Source organism: Dasypus novemcinctus, chromosome 26 (assembly GCF_030445035.2).
Source record: "Dasypus novemcinctus isolate mDasNov1 chromosome 26, mDasNov1.1.hap2, whole genome shotgun sequence".
Taxonomy (NCBI): domain Eukaryota; kingdom Metazoa; phylum Chordata; class Mammalia; order Cingulata; family Dasypodidae; genus Dasypus; species Dasypus novemcinctus.
This window is the reverse complement of record NC_080698.1, coordinates 6,940,757-6,968,613: the sequence shown is the minus strand read 5'-3', so window position 1 is coordinate 6,968,613 and position 27,857 is coordinate 6,940,757. Positions and strand designations below refer to the sequence as shown.

Sequence of the window (27,857 nt, the reverse complement as noted above, 5' to 3'; positions counted from 1 at the left end):
AAAAGCTACTTCCTCCATTAAGTCTTTCTTCCCCCAGATTCCAGCTGGAAATGGTCTCTCCCTTCCTGGCTTAACCATAACATTAAGTCAGTGCCTCTTTGCCCTGGAGCTATTTGCTTCATGTTATACCCCCATAGAAAAGTGCCCCAGGTGAACCCTATCCCATATATCACCCCATACCGGATGCCTTATCCCAGTAACCCTCCCCTGCCATATTTGCCAAAAGAACATTCCCAACACTGTAGTTTTAACTACAGACCTGCAAACCCCCAGAGTTCACCTGTACCTTCCTACATCCCTCCCCCCAGTTCCATTATTAAACTTAAACAATGGCCCACCCTCCTTCCTTCACACCAGCACCGCTGAACCCAATCACAGTAACCTAAAGCTTCTTTGAAGAAAAAATGAAAAAAAAATAAGACACTGAGGGAATAAAAGGAAGAAATTGTCACTACCCATGCAAGACAACAGATATTACAGTGATGAAAGACACAATGCCTAGAAATTTTTATATTATTTCAAATTTCTTTATTTTTTTTTGTATTTTATTTGTTGTTTTAAAAACTCTTATTGTTCTATTTTCTTCTTAATTTTATTTGGTTATTTTGTTGGCTTCATTTTTGGGGAGGTTTTGAATACATAAATGTCACAACTGTGTCAGGGGAGGATAACTGGTACAGGGTGTCAGTGATGGGGGATGTGGGGGAGGGAGTCACCTCGGGCATGCCTCTATAGCATATGAATATGTTCAAGTGTTTATGGGGCATTGTCTTGGTAGGTGGAGACCCACAAAATAACCAAAAGGTTCCCATCCTGGGAAGTCCTGATACATTCTCCAATAGAATGGCAAGAATTCCCAGAGTACATGGGCCTGGTGAAGGAAGCCAGATTATTATGCCAGGCCCTTGATTCGATGATTGTACTTATGAACCTTTTCTGGTGAAATTGAAACTTAGCCTAGCATTATATACTGCCTAAGAGTTACCTTCTGAAAGCCTCCTTATTGCTCAGATGTGGCCTCTCTCTAAGCCAAATTCAGCATGTTAAGGCATTACTTTCCCCCTGGTATGGGACATGACTCCTGGGGTTGAGCCTCTCTGGCACTGAGGGATTATTACCAAGCACCAGCTAGCTAGCAACGCATATACCTTGACCAAAAGGGGGAAATAGTAAATATAAATGCATTTTTATGGCTAAGAGATTTCAAAGTGAGTCAGGTGGTCATTGTAGAGGTTACACTTATCAACAGTGACTCAAACAGCAGGGCTCCTGAGGGCTCTAGAGACATCCAGACACTATAAGCAGGGCAGACAAGCTCAGGAATTTGGCACCCTGTCAGTGGGTTTTACTTTGGAATTTATGCTCCCCAGTGTAACAGGGTTAGTTTCATTTATAATTTCCCTACACATGGCTCTTCTGCCCCTCTTATTTGAACCCATAATTAGCACTACACTTGTTAAATATATGTTCTGGAGACTGTCCATGTACCAGTTGAGCCCCGAATCTCAGCAGAGTTGCAACACCTAATCTCCAGTTCATTGGACTCACCCATGACAACTAACTAGGAAATGATGATGGATAATGCCTGCCCAAGGAACAGAGAGTGTCTGTAACTGCAAACAAGATATTTCCATCCATCAACCCCATGGGATCTAAGCCCCATCTCTATTAGAACCAGAGTGGGAATCACCACCCCAAATCCTCAAGATTGGGGAGTGAACAATGGACTAAAGTTGGCATTATTATTCTAACAATGGAAGAACTTTTATCATTGATATAAAGGCAGTGGCCTCCAGTGGTTCTGAGGGGTGGGGGAGGGAAGAATAGGTGTAATATGGAGGCATTTTCAGGACATTGGAATTGTCTTGCATGACATTCTCGCATGATATTCCAATGATGGATACAGACCATTATATATTTTGTCATAACCTACAAAATTGTGCAGGATGGAGTATAAACTATAAACTATAGTCTTCAGTTAGTAGCAATGCTTCAATATGTATTCATCAGTTGTAACAAATGTACCACACTAATGAAAGATGTTGTTAATGTGGGAAAGTGTGGCAGAGGGAGGGAGTAGGGTATATGGGAATCCCCTATTTTTTTAATGCAACATTTACACAATCTAAACCATCTTTAAAAATTAAAAAAAATTTTAAAAAGTTAAAAAGCCTTAAAAAAAAAAGAATACCTAGAACAGGTGTGACACACCTTTGTGTTGTTTGAGGGTGCATTTCCATGTATTTTTTAAAAAGCCTTTTCATCAGACAAGGAAAGAGATAGGTACATAAAGAGATAAAGTATTGACTGTATTTTGTGAAATATATTTCATTTAAATCAATAGCTGGCTGAAGTGAAGATTTAAAATATGAAAATTGTTACCCATGTGTAGTTTCATATAGTAACTATCTAATAAACAGGTACATTAGAATTCATGCAACTCTTCAGAGAATCAAGCAAAGCTCTGCTTTTCAGGGCTGAGATAAAATGAACTGCCTAGTCCTTGACCTCTGGAAAACCTTCCTAGGGTGCACGTACATGCTACCACCAATGGGCACATATTTTAAGTCTTCAAGAGCTTCAGTGCTGCAGTTGGGCGTTCAAAGGACTGGTCTAGAAATCAGGTGTGGTTGACCATGTGTTTGTTTCATCCTGCCAGCGCATCTCCTTTAGGCAATTTTCCGCATCTGACCTAAAACACTGCCGAGAGTTCCTGCTCCCCTGTTGAGGGGGAGACAGAGCTGGCTCTTTCCAGTTTCTCACTAAGGAGGAACGGGATGTATTTGCTCAGGTAGACAGGCACGAGCCTGTGGAAGAAGTGGCGGAGGTACTTCTGGAACCTCTCGCCGACGAAAGCGTAGATCACGGGGTTGACGCAGCAGTGCGTGTAGGCGATCACCTCCGTCACCAGCAAGGCCAGGTCCAGCTGTTTGCTCCGCTCACAGTTGTTCTCGAAGAAGACAATTTGAAAAGCAGAGAAGAGGAGAACCAGGTTGTAGGGTGTCCAGAAAATGAAGAAGACCACCATGATGACAAAAATGAGCCGGATGGCCTTGTACTTCTTCTTATTGCGGCATTTCAGCAGCGTTTTAATGATTCCTGAGTAGCACACGGCCATAACGAGCAGAGGCAAAGCGAGACCCAGGATATTCATTCTCAGAACATGGAAACGCTTCCAGGTGTCCTCTTCCTCTTCTGGGTAAAGGGGACTGCAGATGAGTTTTCCATACTCCTCTTGAGACTCATGGAAGAGAAACTCAGGGAGGGCTGCCAGCCCGGCCAGGGCCCAGGTGACGATGCTGGTGAGGACACCAAAGGTGACGGTCCTGGCCCGCAGGGCAAACACCGCGTGGACGATGGCCAGGTACCTGTCGATGGTCAGGAGGACGATGAAGAAGATCTCGCTGTACAAGCTTATGTAATAAAGCCCAGAGAGGAACTTACACATGAAATGGCTAAAGCTCCACTCATTCCATGCAACATAGTGAATCCAGAATGGGAGAGTGAGTAAAAAGAGCAAGTCAGAAATGGCCAAGTTGAGCAGGTAGATGTTGGTCATACTTCTGAGCCGCCTGTACTTCGTGAGTATCACTACCACCACCATGTTGCCCAGCAGGCCCAGGATGAACACCAGGGAATACAGCGGGGGCAGGAACTGGGCCCCTAGATCCTTGATATTGAGTTTTTCACATGGCAGCGCCAACTCATAGTCAAAGGAGGTGGTCCCAAAGAACTCAACTTTGCCTTCAGTCTCATTCATTGAGTTCATCATGTGGCTTGTTCCTGTGACAGAAGAAGAAAAAAGGTAAGCTCCATAATTAGGTGTGATCACTCTTTGTGAAAGACATCAGTCATTTGCTCAACAAAGATTCCATATCTGTACATGTTAGAAGTCCTTTAGCATAAATTTCAAAGTTTATCAGAGAAACTACGAAGAGAAGTCAGGAAGGAAAGATGTGGCATTTCGAAAGTCAGCATAATCCATGATTTCTGAAAGCATTTTGAAGGGGCAAATACAAAACAGGGAAAAACAGGTTGGTTATCCAAATACATCCATTGGATATTTATAACAATAATATGTTGTGTCTTTTAAGATATTTGCATTTTTGTATTTTATAATTTATAGATGACTTTCAAAATCACTATCTTACCTATATAAAAAGCAAATACTTGTGATAATGGTAATGATTATTATTACAAATAACTATCCCTCTCCAAGACTGCTTATGGCAAATGAAAATTGAACCTTAAAGAAATTCAGTAATTTACCCCAAATCCTCTAATAAGCAAGTACAGATATTGGGGCTAGATCTTCAGTCTCCTATGTCCACTTTTCTCCTTATTAGATTCGAATGCAGTTATTTTTTAAGTTTAATTTTTAAAGACTAAGCTATTATAATTATTGTAACAATTACAATAAGTATAATTATAAGGAGCTCCAGATACGTCCATTTTCTGAAAATGTAAGATAAGGCAATCATGTGCCAAGAGCCTCTTTCACAAAAGAGCTCAGTAAGAGGGTTTAGTCAATGGGATTTCTTATTAGACTTGACCATTTTTAGACCACAGGTGCTAGGGACAATACCTGCTTTTCTTAAGATTATAGGCTTCACTGGAGAAAAAGATCAACAGGCTGGGAAGCAGCCCTGTGCAGGCCAGTTAACCCATGCACTGCCCCTCCTTGGAGAAGGTCCTACTGGCTCTCTTCTTTTTCTGAGGAAGGGATGGGTATGAGGACATGAATATATAAGGCAATGGGCTTTCTTCAAGGTGAGTCTTAGAAATGCAATGATTGGGGCCAATGGCAAGGAATTCGGTTTACTTCTTAAAAGAATGCTGAGACTCCCAAGGGCAGCACCCAGTGTTCTGTGTAGTCAAAAGTGAGTGCAGGCTGAGGACTGGAGCTGAGAGAGCCACTCCTAGGCCTTCTCGCCAGCTGAATGAAAGCCCTTTCCTCTCTGAGCCTCGTTTTATTTCCAAAATAAGGATAATGATACCACTTGGGTTATCATGAAGATCAAATGAGAGAGCCTGTGAGAGATCATATTTTACACTCTAAGAAACTGTAAAATTGGTAGGAAGCAGGAGTGAAAGAAAGGCAATGGGAAATCATTTCAAATGAAATTAGGAAAAGGTATGGTTCAGTTTCATTTTCCTGGCTGCTAAGTCAAATACCATGCAGCAGCTCGGCTTAAACAGTGGGAATTTATTGGCTCATGGTTTCAAGGCTAGGACAGGTCCAAAACCAAGGCGTCATCAAGGCGATCTTCCTCCCAGAAGACTGTGGCATTGTGGGGCTGGCTGCTGGAGATGCCTGGTTCTTGGCTTTTCTACCACATGGCAGCCTCTGGCTTCTCCTTTCTACTCCGGGTTGCACTGATGTCCACTGTCTGGCCGCTCCCTGTGGCTCTTTCTCTCTCAGTGACCTTGCCTATAAGGCCTTCATAGTGGGATTCAGACCCATCCTAACTGCTGGCCCATGCCTTCCCTGAAATAACCTCATCAAAAGGTCCCATTTACAAGAGCCCCCACCACTGGAATGGAGATGGTGGAGAGTTAACAAAAAAGCAGATAGCAAAGCTAGCCCAGCTGGCCAGACGTGCTTTTCTGGGGTACCAGCTTCAAGCTAGAACTTGTTCATCTCTTTTTGGTGGGTCTGTCCCAGCACATCTTCCTCTGGTTGGTAACACATTCTGAGGTTTTGAGGTAAAAAAAGAAATCGAGGAGCAACTGATTTGAATAATCTAATCAGCATTCTTATTTCTAGTGGCACCATCCACAGCAGCTGAGAAAACTGCACCCATCATTTTTTCTTTTATGCATTTATAGTCACAGAATGTCCTTCTAAACTTTAGTGTCTAAAGCAAGAAAGGAACAGAGCTGCTTCCTTGGGAGGGCAAAGGCATAGTGACCTTGATTCACCATTAATTATTTGTACCACACTTTTTCTTCCAGGGTGATTAAAAACAGGTCAAACATTTTTTGGAAACTCGCTAACGCTTTGCTCAGCTTTGGGAAGGTGTCTTTGAGTCACACATCACTTCCATAAAATCAATGTGACCAACACGGCAAAGCATAGAATCCTGGTGTTTGGGTCTAAAGGGCAAGCCTAGAAAAGCATGGAGCTTCTCTAGAGCAGCTTGACGACTGGCTACATGGAGTCAGAGAGATGAAACTGATGTGGTTATCTTCAGTCTACCCAGGCAAATCAAGACACGTATATTTAGGTCTGTGTGGTAGGCTGAATTCCATTTTATGGTATTTGTTTTAGCAGCCAGGAAACTAAACCAGTATGAAATAGTAAGGAGACCTGAATTAAGCTTTTAAAACTGCCTTTTCTGAATTTTGGAAAGATGATATGATAGTAGTAGACAAATAAACAACAATAATGAAAAGCATAAAAATTAAAACCATTCTGCATCTCGCCATGCAGAGTTTACCACAGTTACACTTCTTTATGCAGACATACATACAAAATATGTATACAAGTTTACCAAAAAGGAGATGGTACCCTTTTTTCTGGTTCACTAAATTACTCACAGTATAACTCAGTTATCGAATGTAAATGAAGTTTTTTTAGTCTCCCAAACTGTTTTGATCTCTGTTACTAGCTTCCCATCTGCTGGGGAGCAAGAAAAAAGATTCATAAATTTTACTCCTAAGTGGTTTAAAACTTAGCCTGACCCATTCATTTGAGCAGTGACTTTAGGCTTTATTCTCCTTCTTGTTGCCAGCTGATAATTTCTGTTACTTATCTTCTCCCATTGGTCCTTTCTAAGATGGCAGCTGGGATGTGAGGGAGGGGCCAGCATGACTTGAGGCATGGGGCCGAGAGTGGAGGGGTTGCCCTGGTGTTTGATTTATGTGGCTGGTGTCCACTGAGTTGGGGTGACCTGGTCCACTGTGACGGCCTGTGGCTAGTGGACAAATGGCCCACTTATTCTCAGCCTTCTCTGAGCATAGTGACCTCTCCCATCTGGTGGAGCAGCCTTTCAGCTCTGGCTGGAATGGAGAAGCCCCTCTGTTACTGCCACATCTGCAGCAGGACCCTGGCCCGGGCCATGTGTTTCTCCTGGACTGGCAGGTATCCAGGCAGAACGCAGCTCTTGATTCCTTGCCCATGCCACGTAGAAACCAAGGACTACTCAGGGGTGCCAACTAGACCTTTTCTCCCTGACCACCAGCTTCCCTGCCCTGGACACCATGTGGATACGGAGCTGCCTGTTGGTGTTCTCCTAAACTTATCTAACAGCCACCTCACATTGCTCAGCTCTGGCCACAGCCCAGGTGGGGGAGCTAGGGACCACAGGTGCAACCGTTTCTCCCTCTCACCACTGTCTCTTCTCACAGTGGCTGGGGTCAGAAGGAATAGAGCTGCTCCCCTCCATTCTTCTTTGGCCAGGTACTCCTTAACATGAATCTGTATGGTCTAATGCATCAACCTCCCACTCTTAAAATGCAAAATAGATATAAATATATATATTCCTGCAACTTACATTAACCTACATTTTTACTCTGCAATATGTAATGGACACCTTCCATATTAATAACTATGTATCTACATTCACCAATTTTAACAGATGTTGCACAGCTGAATTGAAATTAGAACCTAGAATTGGAGACCCTCCTTTAGAAAACACATTTAATTTTTGAATATCATTTTAATTAGCAAAAAAAAAATAGTTATTAAAGTGACAACTATCAATGTTGGTGAGGTGGCAATAAAACTGGAACACTTTTTTAAAGCTGATACAATATAACTTATGTCAATAAGCTTTTAAAATAACATGCGCATTTATAACAAGAATGATCAAAATACTCATAGCTTTGATCCAATAATTCTACTCTTAGGCTTTTACCTTAAAAGAAAAAAAGTCAAACAAACCAAAATAACAACATGAACAAAAATGTTCATTGTTGCATCATTTTCATAATAGAAAAAAATGGAAACAACCTAAATGCTTAACACTTGAAGGGTAGTTTGAATAAATTTTGTTTCATTTACACAACAGACCATTATGTACCCATAACTAGCACTGAGACCAGGTAGAATCCAGATTTCTGGTTGCCATCCTGGCATGTAAAGAGCTTGGAGGTCACCATTCCCACCCTAAGAACAGGAAAAGACTCCTCGTAGATCCATCAGAGAATTAAGGTCCCAGGACAAGCTGCTGCCCTGAAGTCTAGAGAGAGGCAGATATAGAGACAGCTCAGGAGCAGAAGCGTGATTGCCAGAGGCAGTACAGGAAGGAGCACTCAAACTGCAGTTGAGAAATTGCAGGAGGCTCGTGTGGACTAGCTTGAGACTTAAAGACTTGGAGGGGAAGGGTGCACACTTTCATGAGTTTTATCTCTAAGAGCCCCAACCAGGTTCTCATGGTGAAGACTCCTCTTGGACTTCCAGCAAGAGGAGAAGAAAGGAACCATTGTGAAATATGCCCAAACTGTTCTGCCTCTTATCAAGGGACTCCCTCAAAGGTTAACTATTTTGCCAGAACCTGTCAACCTGGGGTGGGGAAATACCCAACTCCAACCCGCTCTATCCTTCTTGTCCCACCTATCAGGTGAAAAATCTGTGACGATCACAGCCCAGGGACACAGGCCCATTACACTAAGACCTAGTCATGGGATTATGGAAGGTTGCCTCCCCCTGCCACATATGTAAAAAACATGGATAAGCTTAGTTTTCACATAAAGGTAATATAAAGCAGGGAGAATACAATTAACGTAACCTGGAGTCCATTGCATAAGCCACCCATGCCCGAGTTAAACAGAAATGAAGGAAATCAGCCTAAGCCGGTCCTAGACAAAGAAAACCATGTCAATTCAAAATCAGGACTAAATTCCATTCCTTATTTGGTAAAAGAGCAAGTAAAAGCTAACACTGCTGGAATGTGATAAGAGAAACTGTTAATCAAAGTCTGAGGGACTTGCATGGGAAAGTTAGACCTCTCAGGCTATGTAATCTCTGAAGTATCCAATCAATGGGAAAGCAGGGAGGGCTTGTATGATAGGCTTAGGGGTATAACTTGTATCAATTTCTTTAGTTGGGCATGCCAGCCACATTTTCTGGTTGTGCGCCCCTTCTTGCAAAATTGATAATAAATTCTTTTCTTCTCCATAATCAGGTAAGCCTTATTTTTCTTCCAGGTCCAGAATTCTTTCTAACAACTTTGGGGTCTCATCCGGAATCTGAAGCTTTAGAGAGTGGACCCCCGGGATGGATGACAGGGAGGCATGCCCCCCTGCTTAAGTGGTCTTGAACTCCACTGATGGGGGCAGCCAAAGGACCCAAGGTCAGATGCTTAGATCTGCTGATTGTGGATGAGAAAAAGGGACATGAAAATCTGCCTCTTGTGGACCAGGTAACTCCATGCATGGACCAAGGTAAGAAAAAGGCTATTAAGTATTGCCTTGGTGGTCAGGAATTCTGATGAGTCTGAGGTTGATTGTGCGTGCCTGAGACGTGCAACATACTGTGCAAAGCGAGTGTGGAGTTCCAATTCACGTTTCCCTTTCCCCGCGAGGGGAAGGGTTGGAGTCGGACAAAGTGAAAAGATTAAAAAGAAAGAAACCCAGACAAGATTCAGAATGGGAAATAGAGGCAGTTGGTTGGCTGGGAAAAAGGAAAAGGGAGTATCTGTAGGATTCTTCAGAGATATTCCTCTGGATAGTCCATTAGGGAGGATGTTAAGGCGTTAGACTGATAGTGATTGGACCAAGGGAAAAGACAAGAAGAAAATGATGAAATACTGCTGTTGTACCTGGACCAAGGAAAGTACTTTACCACGCTACGTATTCTGGCCAAAATACAGGGCAGATGAGGATTGGCTTTGTGCAGACCTTGTACTGTATGTTAATGGGAAAACACCCTTCTCCAAAGAAGAGTCTGACTACGCCGTGTGCTGGTTAAAGGGAAAGAGGGCCTCTATCCTATGAAAGCTGAAAATCTAGACCCAGATACTAAGCCTGCAGAAACTAAGGTTTCAGAAACTAAAGCCTGGGACCCCTTGTTGAACCTCCTCCTCCTTACTTTCCCCCTTCTCTCCCAGGGCAAATGTCAGTAGACTTAGAGGGTCCAATAGAGCCCATTCTAACCAGAGAATCAAGCAGGGCCAACAGCCCCACTGGTTACAACCCACCAACAGCTCTGAGGAAAGAACTGCAACACTGTAAGAAAGATATACAAAATTTTTCATTCCCCAGAGCACCTGAAGAATAGAGGGTGAAAGAGCAGAACCCAATGAGCCTCTATATCCACTGAAAGAAGTACCGATGGGGCCAGGGAGATGGGCTATGTAAGTGCCCCACTGATGAGTTCTGAAGTGAGGAGCTTCACAAAGAGATGAAATCCGTCATGGAAGATCTGGCAGGGCTGGCTGAACAAGGAGATCAATCCCAGGCCCCAGCTTATATACCTGGCCTGAACCTCTGTCCATACAGAATATTCTCTTTATGGGGAAAGAAAAAGGAATGGTGCGGAGGGCAGCTATGAAGGAGTGGGAAAGGCAGCATCTGCCCAGACAGGGCGTAATGGCAGAAGAACAGGAGTTCCAAACACAGACCCTTAGTGGGATAATAATGACCAGGGGAATAGAGCCCAGATGAAAGATCTTAGAGACCTCATGATACAGGGGATCAAACTGGCTGTACCCAAATCTCAAAACTTGGATAAGGCCTTTGAGGTAACTCAAGAGAAGGAAGAGACTCCCTCTGCTTACCTGCAAAGACTGAGGGATCAAGTGAGGAGATATTCAGGGACGGACCCCGATGACCCTTTGGCTCAGAGAAAGTTAAAAGTCAGCTCTGTGAAGGGGTCTTGGCCTAATATCCAGAAGAAGTTTTTAAAAAATGGAAGGATGGATGGATAAGCCATTGGAAGAGTTGTTGAGAGAGTCCTAGAAAGTATTTATAAGGAGAGAGGAGGAAAAGCAGAAGCAAAAAGCCAAAGTCATGATGAGCACAGTTAACCACATGGTCCAAAAAAGATTAGGAGCAAGGAAGGGAGGGGGCAGACGGAGATGAGATAGGGGAGCAGGCTGGGTCAACTAAGATAAGGCAAGGCTCCACAGGGGGTTATCACTGTAGGAATCCTGGCCATTTCAAGGGGGTGTGCCTGAATTTAAAGAAAGAAGGTCGAGTCATACCCCTGATGAATTTTGAGGGATTAGGGGGTCCAAGCCTCCTTGGACTCACCAGGCGAGCCCACCAGAGCCTTTAGTAAATCTAAGAGTGGGCCCATATCAGGAAGAAATTATATTTTTAGTGGACACCGGGACAGCGCAATCCTCTGTGGGCCATCTCCCCGAAAGGGCCAAACTCCCTGGCAGTTCCCTTACAGTCTCAGGGGTAAAAAGAGAAGGATTTGAAGTCCCCATTCTTTCACCCACTAATATTTGTTGGAAGGGCAATCAAATTTTAGGTCCTTTATTGTGCATCCCAGAAGCTGGGAGTAATTTGCTAGGAAGGGACTTAATAGTATCCATGGGTCTGGATGTGGAAGTAAGGGTGGGCAGATAGAAGTAGTCTTAGCTATGATCACCGAAAAAGATGAAAAAGATATCGGGGAAGATGTGTGGGTGAGAGAAGGTACTGGGGGGAGGGGGGGGGTTTGCAGGTTTCCGCTATTAAGATCAATTGAAGAAAGAAGGGGAAGTTATTTGTAGAAGACAATATCCTATGCCCCTTAAGGGGAGGCAGGGACTTCAACCCATCATCAGAGGTCTCCTTTGGGATGGATTCTTGGAGCCCTGTATGTCATCCTTCAATTCTCCTATCTTACCCATTCAGAAATCAGATGTTAGTTGGAGGATGGTACAAGATCTAAGGGCCAGTCAATCAAATTGTCCACGTTCAACTCCCAGGAGTCCTAAGCCCATACATTCTCCTCAGTAAGATCTCCTACCATCATAAATGGTTTAGTGTAATAGATCTAAAGGATGTCCCCTGGATCCAGAAAGTAGGGACTTGTTTGCCTTTGAGTGAGAGGACCCCTCTAACAAAAGAAAACAGCAGTATAAGTGGACAGTTCTACCCCAAAGATTCACAGAATCCCCCAGCCTCTTTGGGCAGGAACTGGAAAAAATATTAGAGAAATGTGTAGTCCCATCTGAAACTTCCCTTTTATAATACGTAGATAATCTGCTAATCTCAGGTGAAGAGAAGCAGGTGGTCCAAGCTACAAAGAACTCACTCAGTTTCCTGGGAGAGCAAAGGCTAAGAGTGTCAAACGTAAGCTACAATTGGTAGAAAGGGAAGTCAAATACGGGGGCCATCTCATTAGTAAGGGAAGGAGGAAGATAAATCCAAAAAGAATTTAGGCCATTACTAGATTACCTCTTCCCCAGACCAAAAGAGAACTAAGATTTTTGAAATTGGTGGGATGTTGTAGATTATGGATAGATTCTTATGCATCCCAAACCAAGGGGTTATATCAAAAACTGTTGGAGGAGGAGGAGCATGACAAATTAGACTGGAAGGAGGGGGAAGTAAAGGCCTTAGAGGGGCTCAAACGGGCATTGGTGCAAGCCCCTGTTCTAGCCCTCCCCTCCCTCAAAAAGCCTTTCTGTCTGTTTGTTAGAGTAGATAAGGGGACAGCCTTGGGAGTCCTAACCCAGATCTGGGGAGGCCTTCCTTTCCAGAATCCTGGACCCTGTCTCCAGGGAATGGCCAGCGTATGTTCAGACTGTTGCAACAACCACCCTCTTGGTGGAAAAAGCAGAAAACTGACCTTCAGAGGGGCCTTAGTTGTTAGCACCCCTCATCAGGTCAGGACTATTTTGTCTCAAAAAGCAGAAAGTGGCTAACAGATTCCCGAATTCTAAAACATGAGGCAATTCTAATGAAAAAAGACAATTTAGCACTGACAGTAGATCATAGTCTGAACCCAGCCTCTTTCCTCCAGAAAGGGCTCAACCAGGTAAAAACTCCTGAATATGGTAGTTTAGATTTCACTGAATATCAAACCTGAGCCCAGCCTGACCTAGAGGATCTTCCCTTACATGCAGGGGGAAAGTTGCTCATCGATGGATCTTCTAGGGTCCTGGAAGGAAAAAGGCACAGTGGCAATGCTGTTATGAATGGGCTAATTTGTGAGGTGAAAGAAGCTGGCTGGCTGCCCAATGATTGGTTGGCTCAGAATTGTGAGCTGTATGCATTAAATCAAGCCCTTAAATTGTTAGAAGAAACAAAAGGTGCGGTCTACACTGATTCCAAATTTGCCTTTAGTGCGGTCCACATTTTGGAAAATTTTAAGAAGAAAGGGGACTGGTCAATAACAGAGGGAAGGAATTAGTCCATGTGGAACTGGTAAAACAAGTGTTAGCCAGTCTGCTCTTACCAAGAGAAATATCCATAGTACATATAAATGGGTTCCAGAAATATCACCCTTTTGAAGCAAAAGGCAACATATTGGCTGGTGAAAAGGCCAAAGAGGCTTCTCTCTGTTCCCCTCTGGAACTGATGGTCCTGATACCCTCCATCCCCAAAGAAACTGGAATCCCTGTATTCTCTGAAAAGGAGGTAAACGAACTAGAACAATTGGGGATGACCTTAGATAGCCAAGGGCAGTGGCTCCTCCCAGATGGCCAGCAGATGTTGAATAAACAAATAAAGAGGGAAGTGCTAGTGGTTTTGCACCAAGGAAGTCACTGTGGGGTTCAGGCCATGTGTGATCTGGTTCTTAAACATTTTGAGTGCATGGGCCTCTATATGAAAGCGAAACAAATAAGCGAACAGTGCATCATCCATCAAAAAGTTAATAAGAAAGCTTTAAGAAAGCAATAACCAGGGCGGGGGGAGCCCGGCCTCAGACCATTCCAGAGCATTCAGGTTGATTTTACTGCAATGCCCTCTGAAGGTTGACTAAAGTATGTTCTGGTTATTGTGGATCACCTGACAGGATGGGTAGAAGCATACCCTCTAGCCCCAGCTACAGCATCGGGGACTTCAAAAATTATCCTTGACCAAATAATTCCCCGTTATAGGCTAGGAGAAAATATAGATTCAGACAATGGTAGTCACTTTACACCCAGAATGTTGCAAAATATTATGCAGGGTTGAGGTGTCACATGGAACTTCCATACAACCTGGCACCCGCCATCCTCTGGGAAGGTGGAGAGAATGAACCAAACCTTAAAAAAAGTCTCTCTAAATGGGTCTTGGAAACCAAATTTCCATGGGTTAAATGTCTACCTAGAGCTCAGTTAAGAGTCTGGACTGCGCCTAGGAGGGAACTGGGAATTTCTCCTTGTGAAATGCTCTCTGGTCTGCCCTTCCCTGGGAAACCCGAGAACTCCGCTTCTTCCAGTTGAAAGAGCTCTTTCTTTACATGTATGTACTGGCCTTGTCTTCTACTTTGTCATCCCTCAGACATCGTAGTTTGCTGGCTCAGACTCCACCTCTCAAATTTGCAGTCTACCAACACCAACCTAGCAGGTGGGTCCTAATCAAGTCATAGAAAAAGTCCAAACTCCAACCGGCCTGGGAGGGACCTTGCCACAATTTGCTGACAGCCGAAACGGCCGTCCAAACAGCTGAAAAGGTTGGACTCACTACACCCCAGGAAAGGGACCAGTACCTGAACCAGGCGATAAGTACCCCCGACTTCACTGAAATCCTGAAAAAAAACTTCAACCTTGGATCCCTGAAGGATCAATCTGAAAGGACAATAGTTGGGAGAGCATATCAAAAAGGGGGAAGGACTAATGGCCCCTGTATCAATAAACTTTGCAAAAAAACATCCCTCCAGTTAGAAGACAGGCTACAGTCATTCCCCACTTGACCCAGTGCCTGGAGAGACTGACAGATGGAAAGTTTAAAGCTCAGTTTGAGAGTGAAAATAATTGTACTGGCTATGATGTTCCAGATTTAGGGCATGATGAGCTCTGTTAAATTAATAATAAATATAACTGAAGGCCTAGAGTCCCAAACTGGGCAGTTTGATGCTTGCCAATTGCTATATTGTAAGAATTTAGAATATCAGTGGTGGCTGAGGGGGCACAATAAATATCTATGCCAAGAGTCACCAAAAGGTTATCTCAACCTCCCCACCATATCAGTTGGGCCCTTGTATTGTGGACTACCAAGTACAAGGCGGGGAACCGCCAGGAACGCTGGGGACTCCAGGAGAGGCAATGCTGAATGGTGGAAATCGCTGGTAGGCAAAATAGCCTTTTATAAAGGTAATACTTCATCAGATTGCAAAAACCTAGAGCAACCCGAACGTAATGACCATTAGAAAAGCAGATGGATTCCATAACAACTGCCATTATTCTTCCCCTGAAAGAGTCTATGGGGTGAGGGTGGATGTTGCTGGTGTAGACCCTTTGGGGAGGTTCTGGGTGTGGGTCCTTCCTCCCCCACTACACAAAACACCAGCGAAGTCCCCTCTGGTTGGCTCTCCAATGATGTCAGAGAGGACTCAGCCAGAAACCAATTCAAAATGACCCCAAGGTGGTCAGGATACTTGAAGCAGAGGACTTAAAACAGACACTAGAAATAGAGATAGGGTATGAAGATAAAAATGCCTGCGTGGAATGGGCCAAATATACAGCCCAGAGCCTGAACAAAAGCACCTGTTTTGCTTATGCCAACAGGCCGGCCCACTGCTCAAATCGTGCCCTTTCCACTAGGTATGGAAAAGCATGACAGGGAGTTCAAATGCATGGTGCTCCTCTTCCAAAATGCTATTCCTCGTGAAAATTGTAGTGTGTTGTCATCTCTCTTCCCGCTGGTCAGAAATGGAAAAACCAAGGCCATACCTGCCTCTCTCCTGGGTCCAGGGAACACTCTGCCTGTCTCTCCAGACAAGGGAAAGGACTCCAGGACATCGAAAGCATGGGCTCGTGTACACAGGTGTGGAATGTGAGCCCGGATAGCACTGGCCATTCCTCCAGTCTGGCCATACCTCAAGCAGACCTGTGGTGGTACTGTGGAAAGGGCGTCACTGACCGGTACTGCCTGGAAGGTTGGGGTGAGACCTGTGCTCTGGTCCAATTGGCTATTCCATTCACCATAACATTTGGAAAAGACAAAAAAAATAATAATAACCCAGGGAGGGAGAGAAAAGAGGAGTCTGCTTGGTTCCTTTGATGAGCAGATCTATCTAGACAATGTAAGAGTTCCCCAAAGAGTCCCAGATGAATTTAAGGCTAAAAATCAAGTCGTAGCTGAGTTTGAGTCATTCTTGTTCTGGTGAATCAGCATTAATAAAAATGTAGATTGCATTAATTACATCTATTATAATCAACAGAAATTTATTAATGACATGAGAAACACAATTAAGGGAATTGCAGGACAACTAAACGCTACTAGGAAGATGGCATAGGAAAATAGAATGGCCTTAGATATGATGCTAGCTGAGAAAGGGGGAGTCTGCGTTATGATTGGAGATAGTTGCTGTACCTTCATCTCCAACAACACTGCCCCTGACAGAACTGTACTAAAGCTTTACAAGGCCTATCAGCCCTATCTGAGGAATTAGCAGAGAATTCTGGCATTAGCAACCCACTCATGAGATGGCTAAAAAATTGGTGTGGAAAATGCAAAGGGGTTGCACTATCCATCCTAACTTCCCTCATTATCTCAGCTGGGGTGCTTACAACAGTCGGATGTTACATCCTTCCATGTACCTGAGGGCTAGTTCAAAGACTCATTAAAACTGCCCTAAACTAAGAAATGCCCATACAATACAAAGAAAACAATCTATACCCCATTAAAGAAGGAGATCTCTATAATGAAGAGTGCAAGATAGCTCTTAGATAATTAGATTGAGCACCTCTCTCCCATACCAGAAGGTGCCAGGAACAGTTCCTTGTGCTGCCTAAAGAAAAGATAAGCAGACACAGAAGAATGCACAGCGAATGGGCACAGAGAGCAGACAATGGGGTGGGGTGGGGCATAAATAAATAAATAAATCTTAAAAAAAAAACGGAGGAGGAAATGGATGTGGCTCAAGCAGTTGAGCATCTGCCTCTCTAACAGGAGGTCCTCAGTTTGGTTCCTGATGCCTCCTGAAAAACAAACAATAAGCAAAACAAATGAAAAATCCAACTCAGGGATGCTGGTGTGGCTCAGTGGTTGAGCACCAGCTTCCCACATACGAGGTCCCGTGTTCAATCCCTGGCTCCTGCTACCTCAAAAAACAAAAACAGAGTAGGCAGAAAAACAATGAAAGACAAAAGAGAAATCAAAGAACAAGGGCAACAAATAGTAAGCAGTGACAAATATGGTAGATATTAATCCAACTATATCCATAATCACTTTAAATGTGAATGGTCTAAATACAATAATTAAGAGAAATTATCAAAGGGGATAAAAAACCCTGAGATCCAACTCTGTGTTGACTGCATAGATAAATTCACTTTAAATATAATGACACTGATAGATTTAAAGTAAGGGGATGGAAAAAGATACATTGTGCTAATGCCAATAAAAGCAAGAATGGAATAGCTGTATTAATTTCAGACAAAGCAGATTTCCAATTAAGGAAAATTATCAGAGATAAATAGGAGCATTGCATAATGATAAAAAGGTCAATTTCCCCAAGAAGACGTAACAATCCTTAATGTGTATGCTCCTAAATAATATAATGTCAAAATACCTGAGGTAAAAACTGGGAGAACTGCAAGGAAAAATATATAAATACACTACAATGGTTGAAGAGTTCAACATCCTTCTGTTAGTAATTAACAGATCGAGCAAGCTTCTTCATCCTTCTCACGTTCACATCCAAGACAGACCACATCCTAGGCCATAAAATACCCCTTAACAAATTTTAGAGAATAGAAATCTTTTCTGAGTTCTCAAATCAAAATGGAATTAAACTAGAAATCAACAACAGAAAGACAGCTGGAAAATATAAAAATATTTGTAGATTAAGCCACACACTTCTAAATGACACATGATTTAAATAAGAGGTCACAAAAGAAATTTTAAAATATTTTGAACTAAATGAAAATGAAAGTACAATTTATCAAAATTTATGATATGCAGCAAAAGCAGTCCTTAGAGGGAAATTTATAATATTAAATGCATATACGAGAAAAGAAGAAAGATTAAAATCGATAATCTAAGTTTCCACCCTAGGAAACTCAAAAGAGAAGAACAAAAGTACATGGAAGAAGATAAATAATAAAAATAAATAATAAAAATCATAGTATGAATCATCGAAATTGGAAACAAAAAATTAATAGAGAAAATAAGTGAGCCAAAACCCAGTTGTTTGAAAAGATCAGTAATACTGACATATCTCTAGTCAGGCTCACCCAAAGGAAAAAAAAAAAAAAAAGAAGACACAAATTACTAAGACCAGAATTGAAGATGAAAGGGGGACCATCACTACTGATCCCATGGACATTAGAGCAATGGAAAGGAAAATTACAGATTCAAATTGCTCGTGAATATAGGTGGAGAAATTCTTAAGAAAAATACTAGCAAATTGTGTCTGACAATGTATAAAAAGGATTATATACCACAACCAAATAGTATTTATTGCAGATATGTGAGGCTGGTTAAACATTTGAAAATCAATTAATGTAATGCATCATATCAACAGACTAAAGAAGAAAAATCATTTGATCATATTGATAGATGCAGAAAATAATTTGACTAATTCCACCATCCATTCATGATAATAATAATAAAAAAAAATCTCAGCAAACTAGGAATAGAAGGAAGTTCCTCAACTCAATAAAGGATACCTATAAAAAACCTATAACCACCATCATACTTAATGGTGAGAAACTAGATGCTCTCTCCCAAAATATGTAAAAGATCTGTATGATAAAACTACAAAACTCGGATTGTAGAAATCAGAGAAAATCCAACTAAATGAGGAGATATTGCATGTTCATGGATAGGAAGACTCAATATTATTAAGATATCAGTTCTTCTGAACTTGCTCAATGAATTCAACACAATTCCAATCAAATCCCAGCAAGTTCTTTTATGGATATTGACAAACTGATTCTAAAGTTTATATGGAAAGGCAAAAAGATCCAGAGTATCAACGTGATACTGAAGAACAAAACTGGTCGACTACTGGACTTCAAGGCTTACTATAAAACTCCAGTGACTGAGACCGTTTAGTATTCATGAGGGAGCAGACAAACAGATCAATACAACAGGATAGAGAGTACAGAAACAGAGCCACACAAATATAGTCAACTGACCCATGACGAGAGGAAAAAAGACAATTCAATAGAGAAAGGATAGTCTTTTCAATAATTGGTGTTGAAACAATTGGTCATCCACATGTGGGAAAAAAAAAAAAGAATCTAGACACAAACCTTAAACCTTTCGCAATAGTTAGCTCAAAATGGACCACAGACCTAAATGTAAAACATAATACCGTACAATTTCTAGAGGTTACCACAGTAGTAAATCTAGATGACCTTGAGTTTGGAGATGACTTTTTAGATACACTAACAAAAGCACGATCCATGAAAGAAAACCATTGATCAGTTGGGCCTCATTAAAAATGTGTTCTGTAAAAGACAATGTTAAAAGAATGAAAATGCAACCCATATATTGGGAAATAACATTTGTAAAATGTGTCTGGTAAAGGACTCACATTCAAAATATACAAAACTCTTAAAACTCAAGAATAAGGGGAAGTGGATTTGGATCAACTGATAGAGCGTCCACTGGCCACACGGGAGGTCCAGGGTTCAAACCCAGGGCCTCCTGACCCGTGTGGTAAGCTGGCCCATTTGCAGTGCTAATGTGTGCAAGGAGTGCCATGTCATGCAGGGGTGTTCCCCACGTAGGGGAGCCCCACACACAAGGAGTGTGCCCTGCAAGGACAGCTGCCCCGTGTAAGAAAAGTGCAGCCTGCCCAGGAGTGGCACCGCACACACGGAGAGCTGATGCAGCAAGATGACACAACAAAAAGAGACATGGATTCCTGGTGCCGTTGACAAGAATGCAAGTGGACACAGAAGAACACCAAGCGAATTGACACAGAGAGCAGACAACTGGGGGCGGGGGGAAGGAAGGGGAGAGAAATAAATAAAAAATAAATCCCTAAAAACAAAAAACTCAACAATAAGAAAATCACCGACCCAATTGCAAAATGAAGAAATAAAACCCAAAAAGACACCTCATCAGAAAAGATGTACAGATGGAAAATAAGCATATGTAAACATGCTCAACATCATATGTCATTAAAGAATTATAAATTAAAACAATAATGATATATGACCACAGATCTAGAATGATTAAAATCCAAAACACTGACAACACTAAATGCTGGTGAGAATGCAAATGGTACAACTTTGAAGGCAATTTAAAAACTTCTAAAAGAGCCAAACAAAGGTATACTATACTGTATTAGTCAGCCAAAAGGGGTACTGATGCAAAATATCAGAAATCTGCTAGGCATTGTAAAGGGTATTTATTTGGGGTAGGAGCTTACAGATACCAGGCCATAAAGCCTAAGTTACTTCCCTCACCAAAGTCTGTTTGGAGCAAGATGGCTGCCGACGTCTGCAAGGGTTTAGGCTTCCTGGGTTCCTACATTCCTGGGACTTACTTTTCTCTGGCTTCAAGGTTCCTTCCTTCCTGGGGCTGGCTTTTCTTTCCTCTGCGAGCTTATTTCCTGGAGCTTCAGCTTAAGTCTTCAGCATCAGAAACCCTGAACTCTGTTATTTGCCATGCCTTTTATCTGTAAGCCCTACCCACCAAGGGGAGGGGACTGGATGGGGACTCAACGCCCTACTCATAACTCAGTCATGCCCAGGTACAGATCAGATTACAAGCACAATCCAATATTTCTTTTTGGAATTCATCAATTATATCCAACTGCTACACATACTATCCAGCAATTGCATTCCTGGGTATTTACCCACATGAGTTGAGAACTTATATCCACATAAAAACCTGCAACCAAAGGTTTATAGCAGCTTTGTTCATAATAGCCAAAATCGGAAGCAACTAAGATATCATTCAGTAGGTGAGTGGATTAAAAAACCATGGTATATCCGTACAATGGAATATTCCTCAATGATAAAAAGAATGAACCATCAATTTATAAAAAGACAAGGAGGAATCTTAAACGCACATTGCTAGGTAAAAGAAGCCAGTCTAAAAAAGCCACATACTGTATGATTCCAACTATATGACATTTTGGAAAAAAAAGCAAAACTACCAAAACAGTAAAAAGATCAGTGGGTGCCAGGGGTTCAAGCGGGATGGGGAGGCATGTCTAGGTGAAGCACGGGCACTGAATTAAAAAAAAAAATTAGAATAGTTGTGGGTTTACAGAAAAGCCATGCAGAAAGCAGAGTTCCTGATATATCCCCTTACAATTTTCCCTATTATTAGTATTTTGTATTAATATGGTACTATTGTTGCAATTTATGAAATAATGTTATTAGTTATATTATTAACTGTAGTTAATTATTAACCATTTTCAAGTATATGATGGTAATGTATTATTAATCGTTTTCTAGTATACAATTCAGAGATATTAAGTACATTCACAATGTTGGAACACAAGCTATTTTGCGGGTAGAGAAGCATTCTTTATGATGCCATAATGATGATTTGTGTAAACCCAAGAAACTATAGAACATAAAGAGTGAGCCCTATTGTAAGCTATGGTCTTCAGTTAATAATGATATATCAGTATTTGTTTCTCAGTTGTTAACAAATGTACCACACTAATGCAAGGTATTAATAATCGGGCAAACTGAGGGGAAGGAGATAATGTATGGAAACCCTTGATACATTCTGAGTAATTTCTCTGTAAACCTAAAACTGCTCGAAAAATAAAGTCTATTTTAAAAAACTGAAAGAGAGCATAAAGTGTATAAACTACGACTGCAACAACGTGAAACAATATATACAAAGAAAAAGCAATAGGCAAAAAATGAAAAAAGTTTTGGTAAGGATAATATTTTGTGTTTTTGGTGATTTTTAAAGTTATAAAACTTTTCATTTTGCTGCATTCCCTTATCAATTAGACCATAACTGGAAGCAAGTGCTTTCAAGTCAGGACAGCTGGAAGACTTTGGCAACCACATTTTCTACAAGGGGATTGGGTTGAAAACGTAGGCAAATGACAAGATGAAGGAGTTGCACATCAGAACTCGAAACTGCAACTGTCACGTGACCTGAGAAGCTGAAGTGAAAGCTGCACGGGGCAAAGCATTTGAATTTTGTTTCAAAGTTTAGAGGTGGTGGTTGCTTGGTCTCCTCTTCAGTCTTGGGTGGGGCTGACAAGCGCCCAGATGTGGTTTAACACATATTAATTACCAGTGTGATGTGCCGGGAGCACAAGGCACATCAATGAACAGAAGACAAAGCTCCCTGTTTGATGGAGCTTAGTTTTTATTACCATTATTATTAATAGTCAGGAGAAACAGATAATAAATACCCAAAAAGTACAGTGTCTCAGATGGTTACGAGCGTTGTGGAGAAAGATAAAGTAGGAGGTGGGAGAGGGAGTGAGGTGGGTTTGGAGAGGGGCAATTTTGAATTGGGTCATCAAGAAGGACCTCACTGAGTGACACTAGAGCGAAGACCTGATGGAGATGAGGGGAGGAGCCAGGAAGGCGTCTGGGGGATGGGAGTTCCAGGCAGAGGAACAGATGTGCAAATATTCCAGAATAGGAGAATGCCTGGCTGTGTTCCTGGATGAGCAAAAAGACCAGTGTGGTCAGAGAAGCAGTAAGGGGTGAGGGGTAGGAGAGCATCAGAAAGATACGGTGAACAGACACCTGTACACGGATGTGCGTAGTGACATCATTCACAATTGCTGAACAGAAGCAGCCCAATTTGTCCATCGAATTGGGTGGGGGTGGGCAGGAGGTTCAGGCGAAGGGGGCCACGGAGTCGTGGAAGAGCTTTGCTTTTTCCCTGCGCGAGGTGGTGACCGTTGGAGAGTTTTGATTAAAGGAGCGATGTCTTCTGACATATGGACAGAAAGGATCACTAGTCATGTTGAGAATAGACCGAGGAAGCACCGTTAGAGACTAGCAGACCAGACAGGAGGCTGTTAAAGTCATCCAGGCCCCAGATGGGGGCTGCGTTGGACCTTGGGGGCAGCAGCAGAGCGGGTGAGGAGTGGACAGGTTCTGTAGGTAGCACCAACAGGATTTGTTGACAGAGAGGAGGAGGGTAAATGAGAAATGGGGGGGGGGGGGGTGGTCAAGGAAGATTCCAAGAGTGTTGGCCTGGACCGCTGGAAGAATTCTTTCCATTGGCTGAGAAGAGGAGGGCTGTGGGAAAACCAGCCTGCTTAGGCACGTGTCAAGTTTGAGATGCTTATAAGCCATTCGGGTGGAAATATCCAGCAGGCAGCTGGACAGATGGCCCCAGGGGAGAACTCCGGGCTGGATATCTAAGTTTGATCCTTGTCAGTTCGTGATGGTGATCAACACTGTGACGCTGGACAGGATCACGGCTGGGGGGTGGGGGTGGTGAGTGTAGATCGTAAAGGACCAAGTTCTCAGGTCCAAGCCAGAGGCTGGGACATGAGGAGGCACCAGCTGAGAAGGTAGGAGATCAGCCAGGAGGCTGCTGGGCGCACGGGAAGGAGGAGTAACGAATTACCACACGGGAGAGCACTCCTGCATGAGGCAGCTTTCCTGTGCAAGGTGGCATTCCTACGCAGGGCGGCTCTCCTGTGTGGCGCTGCACTCCTGCATGGGCCGGCACTCCTCACGGGCCAGCTCGCTGAGTGGGCCAGCTCGCCCTCACCAGGAGGCCCTGGGTATTGAACCCAGGACCTCCTATATGGTAGACGGGAGTCCAGCTGGTTGAGCCACATCCGTTTCCCTCTATGTTTTTTTTTTTAATACACTCTTTCCTTTCTTTCACACACTCCTGATACTTTAATACTTTTTCTTTTTTTAAAAAATATTTATTTATTTTCCCTTTCCCCCTCCCCCGCCCTGATGTTTTTGCTGTGGCCATTTGCTGTGTGATCTTCTGTATCTATTTCTCTTTTTGTCTTCTCTTCTCATTTTTTCTCCTCTAGGATTCACCAGGATACGATCCTGGAGACCTCTGATGTAGAGAAAGGTTCCCTGTCAGCTGCACCACCTCAGTTCCTTGTTTCTGCTGTGCTTCACCTTGACTCTCCTCTTTGTCTCTCTTTTGTTGCGTCATCATCTTGCTGTGTGACTCACTTGTGCAGGCACTGGCTCACCGTGTAGGCACTTATGCAGATACTCGGCTCACCGCACGGGCACTTGGCTCTCCATGTGGGCACTCATGCAGGCACTCGGCTCACCGTGCAGGCACTTGGCTCACCACGTGGGTACTGGCTTGCCACACAGGCACGCTTTCTCTTCTTCTTTTTCACGAGGAGGCCCCAGGGATTGAACTCAGGTCCTCCCATATGGTAGGCGGAAATCTATCACTTGAGCCACATCTGCTTCCCAATACTTTTCCCATATGACTATTAGCTCAACAAGTTTCCCTGGAAAACTCTTGGTTATTCTTTTTTTGGAAGGGTAGCAGTATTTCTTTTTATTGTTTTTTAATTACCAAAGTAATAAATGAATATATACTAGTTTTAAAGAATTCATACAAAAATATTGAATAAAAGGTAAAGTCTCCTTTTCTCTCTCCTCCCCCAAACCCCTCCCTTCCCCAGAGGAGAGTTTATTGTCTGTTCCTACAGATATTTGTTTATACATTTATATACATAAATGGGTATGATAGCCTTTGTACAAAATAAAAGCATGAAACACCTGTTTTTCTGTGACTCATTTAACTATACAAAGCACCTTGGGCATCATTCTATATCAATACTTGTAGAACCCATTCTTTTTAATAGCTGGATGGACCACACTTTAATCAATTTCCTATTAATAGACATTTAGGTTACCCACAATGGCCATCAGTACTCCTGAAAAAAAAAAATCCTGAAATCCTAGTTGACTGCATAAGATTCAATTGTGATGGGGTTAAAATAAAAAAAAAAAAAAAACCTAAAACTTCCTGCATGTGAATTTAGGTTAATTAATAAAAGTATTGTTTCAGATTATGGGAAGTGATCATTTCACAGACTATCTCCAGAACATTTTGTTAGATACCAGGCAGGCCAATAAATGTGAATACTGACAAACTAAAATGCAGTCAAGAGGAAACCCTAGCCCAAAAAAGATGAGTGGAGGAGCCAGGGCTATCCACCCTGGGGAAGGAACACTTTGGGGAGAAGCCAAGGCAAGATACTGCTTGTGTAGATGAGATTCAGAATTGTGTGTGCAGTAATTCATTTTAGTTCAATTTTGCCACTTCTTATACGCCTTTGACTTGGACCAGAGCTTTCTAGTATATTATACTAGAGAATTGGCTTAGGCAGTATTTTAAGTTTCTTCCTGATAGAAAAGTCTATGATGTGATAGCTCTTCCTGTAGAAGAGGGAACAGACTCTCCAGAGAGCAGGATTTGATGACGTTGGTAGAAACTGGACTCAGCCACACAGGGAGAAGAGCTTTCTGAGAACTCCACTGTGGAGTAGGAGCCAAATCGGCTGCCCTGTGGGCTAGAAAGTGGCCTCCCAAGAAGAACCTGTCTAAGTGGAAAATGCGAACGATGCAGTGTTCGGCCAAGCCGTAAGTGTTGCCCAACATTCATTTCCTAGGGTGGCAGATGGACTGCCACATCTGCCAATCATCAGTATTAATGACCAGAGCAAAGGTTACAACTTATTCTTGAATTGTGGTCTCTTTGTTTTAAGTAACTTGGTTTCATACACCTGCCATGTAATTGTGGATATTTTTATCTATCTCCTCCTCGGAAAATTAGACTTGCCCTTTGTATTTCAATAGCAGGTGCTACAAATGTAGCTGATTTTTACTTTTACAAATAAAAGCTGATATGTTATTTGATGAAAGGTGATTCTCCATGAGAGAGATGATCATGAAGAATAATTTTTCATAGGGAGGTAAGTCTCTGCAGTTGAAATTGGGGGGTGGCCAGCATGACCGGCGGGTTCAGCTTGCCTTTTGCGGGGTCCTGGTATTCCACCTCCACTTGTGTCCCCGAGACAGACCTGCAGCTCTTTTTTTCATTTACCATATGTTATAATTGGTACCACACCTATGTATCATTTTGTATTCTGATATTTTAAATTTTACATCCTGCATTAGTTCCTTGTGAATAAAATTACTCAAAGCCATAATTTGTCATGACTATCATGTGGCATTCCATTTATTTAATCATTGTCTTACTGTGATTAACTTGCTCCCAATACCCACTATTATAAATAAGACTGCAATGAACATCTTTGTCTGCACTCTTGTTATTTCTTTCAAGCAGATGTCCCAAAACATAGTGTCTCCCTCTAGTCCTATTTCTAAGGCTTTGGATACCATTTTGTCAAATTGTTTTCAGGAAAACATTGTTACATACTCGGCACTAGCAGGTGGTGCCGCTGTCCTCAACGGGCCTCCATCAATATGGCGAAATGCTCAAAGAAAGCAATACTTGGCCGCCTGGATAGGCAAAACGAAGTCTTTGTTGTAGTTAATTATTTAATCGTAACTGAGGGTGGTTGTTTTTTTTTCACTGAGTTATTAGTCATTCAGATCTCCTTTTCTTTGTATTATCAGTCTGTGCTCTGAGCAGAGTATAACTGCTTTTTTCTTATTGACTCATATGGAGGGCTCACATTTCTTCTGCCAGGAGAATAACCCAGCCTGCCTGGTGCAATGTAATTATCACCACTTCCTGAAAACAGCTACCGATGCCCTTTAGCCCCCATCTTGCCCATGTACAAAAGACACCCACCCCCCGCGCCGCCCTCGCTTGAAGCACTTATCAAACAAGGGCTAACATCCATGAGCACCTGATCCAGGGATTCCCTGAAGATTAGGGAAGGATCTCAGTCGCCACCCTCTAACAGAGCTCCAGAAGAAGCAACCAGCCAAGCGCTGGATCTGGACGAAACGATCAGTTGATTCATCCAGCAGTCTGAGCGTGGATTTTCAATGAAAACTTCAAGTGTATATTTATCCATCGATGTTGAGATAGAGATGGAGACCGATGATAGATACAGGTAGAGATTATACAGATAGAGTTAAATATAGATATCGGTCATATAGATATGGATGAGAGAAATAAAGAGAAAATGGGAGAAAGCAAGAAGAAAATGAAGATCCACATTTAGCAACACGCTCTGCCACTTTGGCCCCGCACTACCAACTCAACCGCCGGGGCTCTCCCTCCGTGGTCTAAGGGCTCTGAGTAGTTGCTTACCACCTGCCCAGACCCCCCGCTCCATCACCCTTTTCCAGGAAGCCTGGCAGTCTACCTGGAAATCTCTTCTCAATAAGCAGCTTGTGCTGCATTTCAGTGAGTTCTCACCCAGACCAGCACAGAGAGGACGGTACCTGCGAATTCAGTGGAGTCCTTCATGCATCCGTGGGAGCTTCGGTCTTGTCACCATGGAACCCAGATACCATATGATTCGCAAACATCGGCAAGGTAGGAAACACGACAGCTTCCTGTTTTAAGCAGGCCTAGCTTCTCAGATTTTGCAAGTTCAGAAAGTTATTGAGTTTGGTGCAGTTCTTCTTTTCCCTTATTGAGGCTACGCTAAATAGTTGAGTAACCCGGTGTGCGCAGCAGAAGCTCAGTGTTGGGGTCTGCACGCCCTCAGCGCCGCTTGCCTGCTACAGGGGGTTCTGGAACAAGCTGCCTTCGACCCCGTGGAAGCTAGATGAAGAATGAAGTCAGAATTTCCGCGCGAGGGAAGGAGGACGACTAGGGGGTAACCTCACTGTTCTGCAGGGCCCAAGGGGAGACGTCGCCTGTCCGTGAGACAAGTGGTCGCATGGTTTTAGGCAACCCGGGAAGACTTGGGCTTGGGGCTCAGCTGTGGCACCCCCAGCTGCATGCTT

At 42.8% G+C, this 27,857-nt stretch overlaps 1 protein-coding gene across 1 annotated transcript; it reads right to left on the bottom strand.

The window, feature by feature from the left end:
- Positions 1 to 590: 590 nt before the first annotated feature.
- On the bottom strand, positions 591 to 27,418 carry CCR3 (C-C motif chemokine receptor 3). Its single transcript, XM_004453172.3, has 2 exons — positions 27,348 to 27,418; positions 591 to 3,783 (listed from the first exon to the last, which is right to left on the bottom strand). The coding sequence occupies exons 1-2, from the start codon at positions 27,370 to 27,372 to the stop codon at positions 2,693 to 2,695; spliced, it is 1,116 nt and encodes a 371-aa protein (XP_004453229.2). The 5' UTR covers positions 27,373 to 27,418; the 3' UTR covers positions 591 to 2,692.
- Between the last annotated feature and the right edge of the window lie 439 nt (positions 27,419 to 27,857).

Excerpts from the sequence above, each read along its gene's own strand:
- CCR3 (XM_004453172.3), bottom strand. The coding sequence starts at position 27,372 with ATGAAGGACTCCACTGAATTCGCAG. Across the intron at positions 3,784-27,347 it reads GGACTCCACTGAATTCGCAG|GAACAAGCCACATGATGAAC; the intron begins GTACCGTCCTCT and ends CTTCTGTCACAG.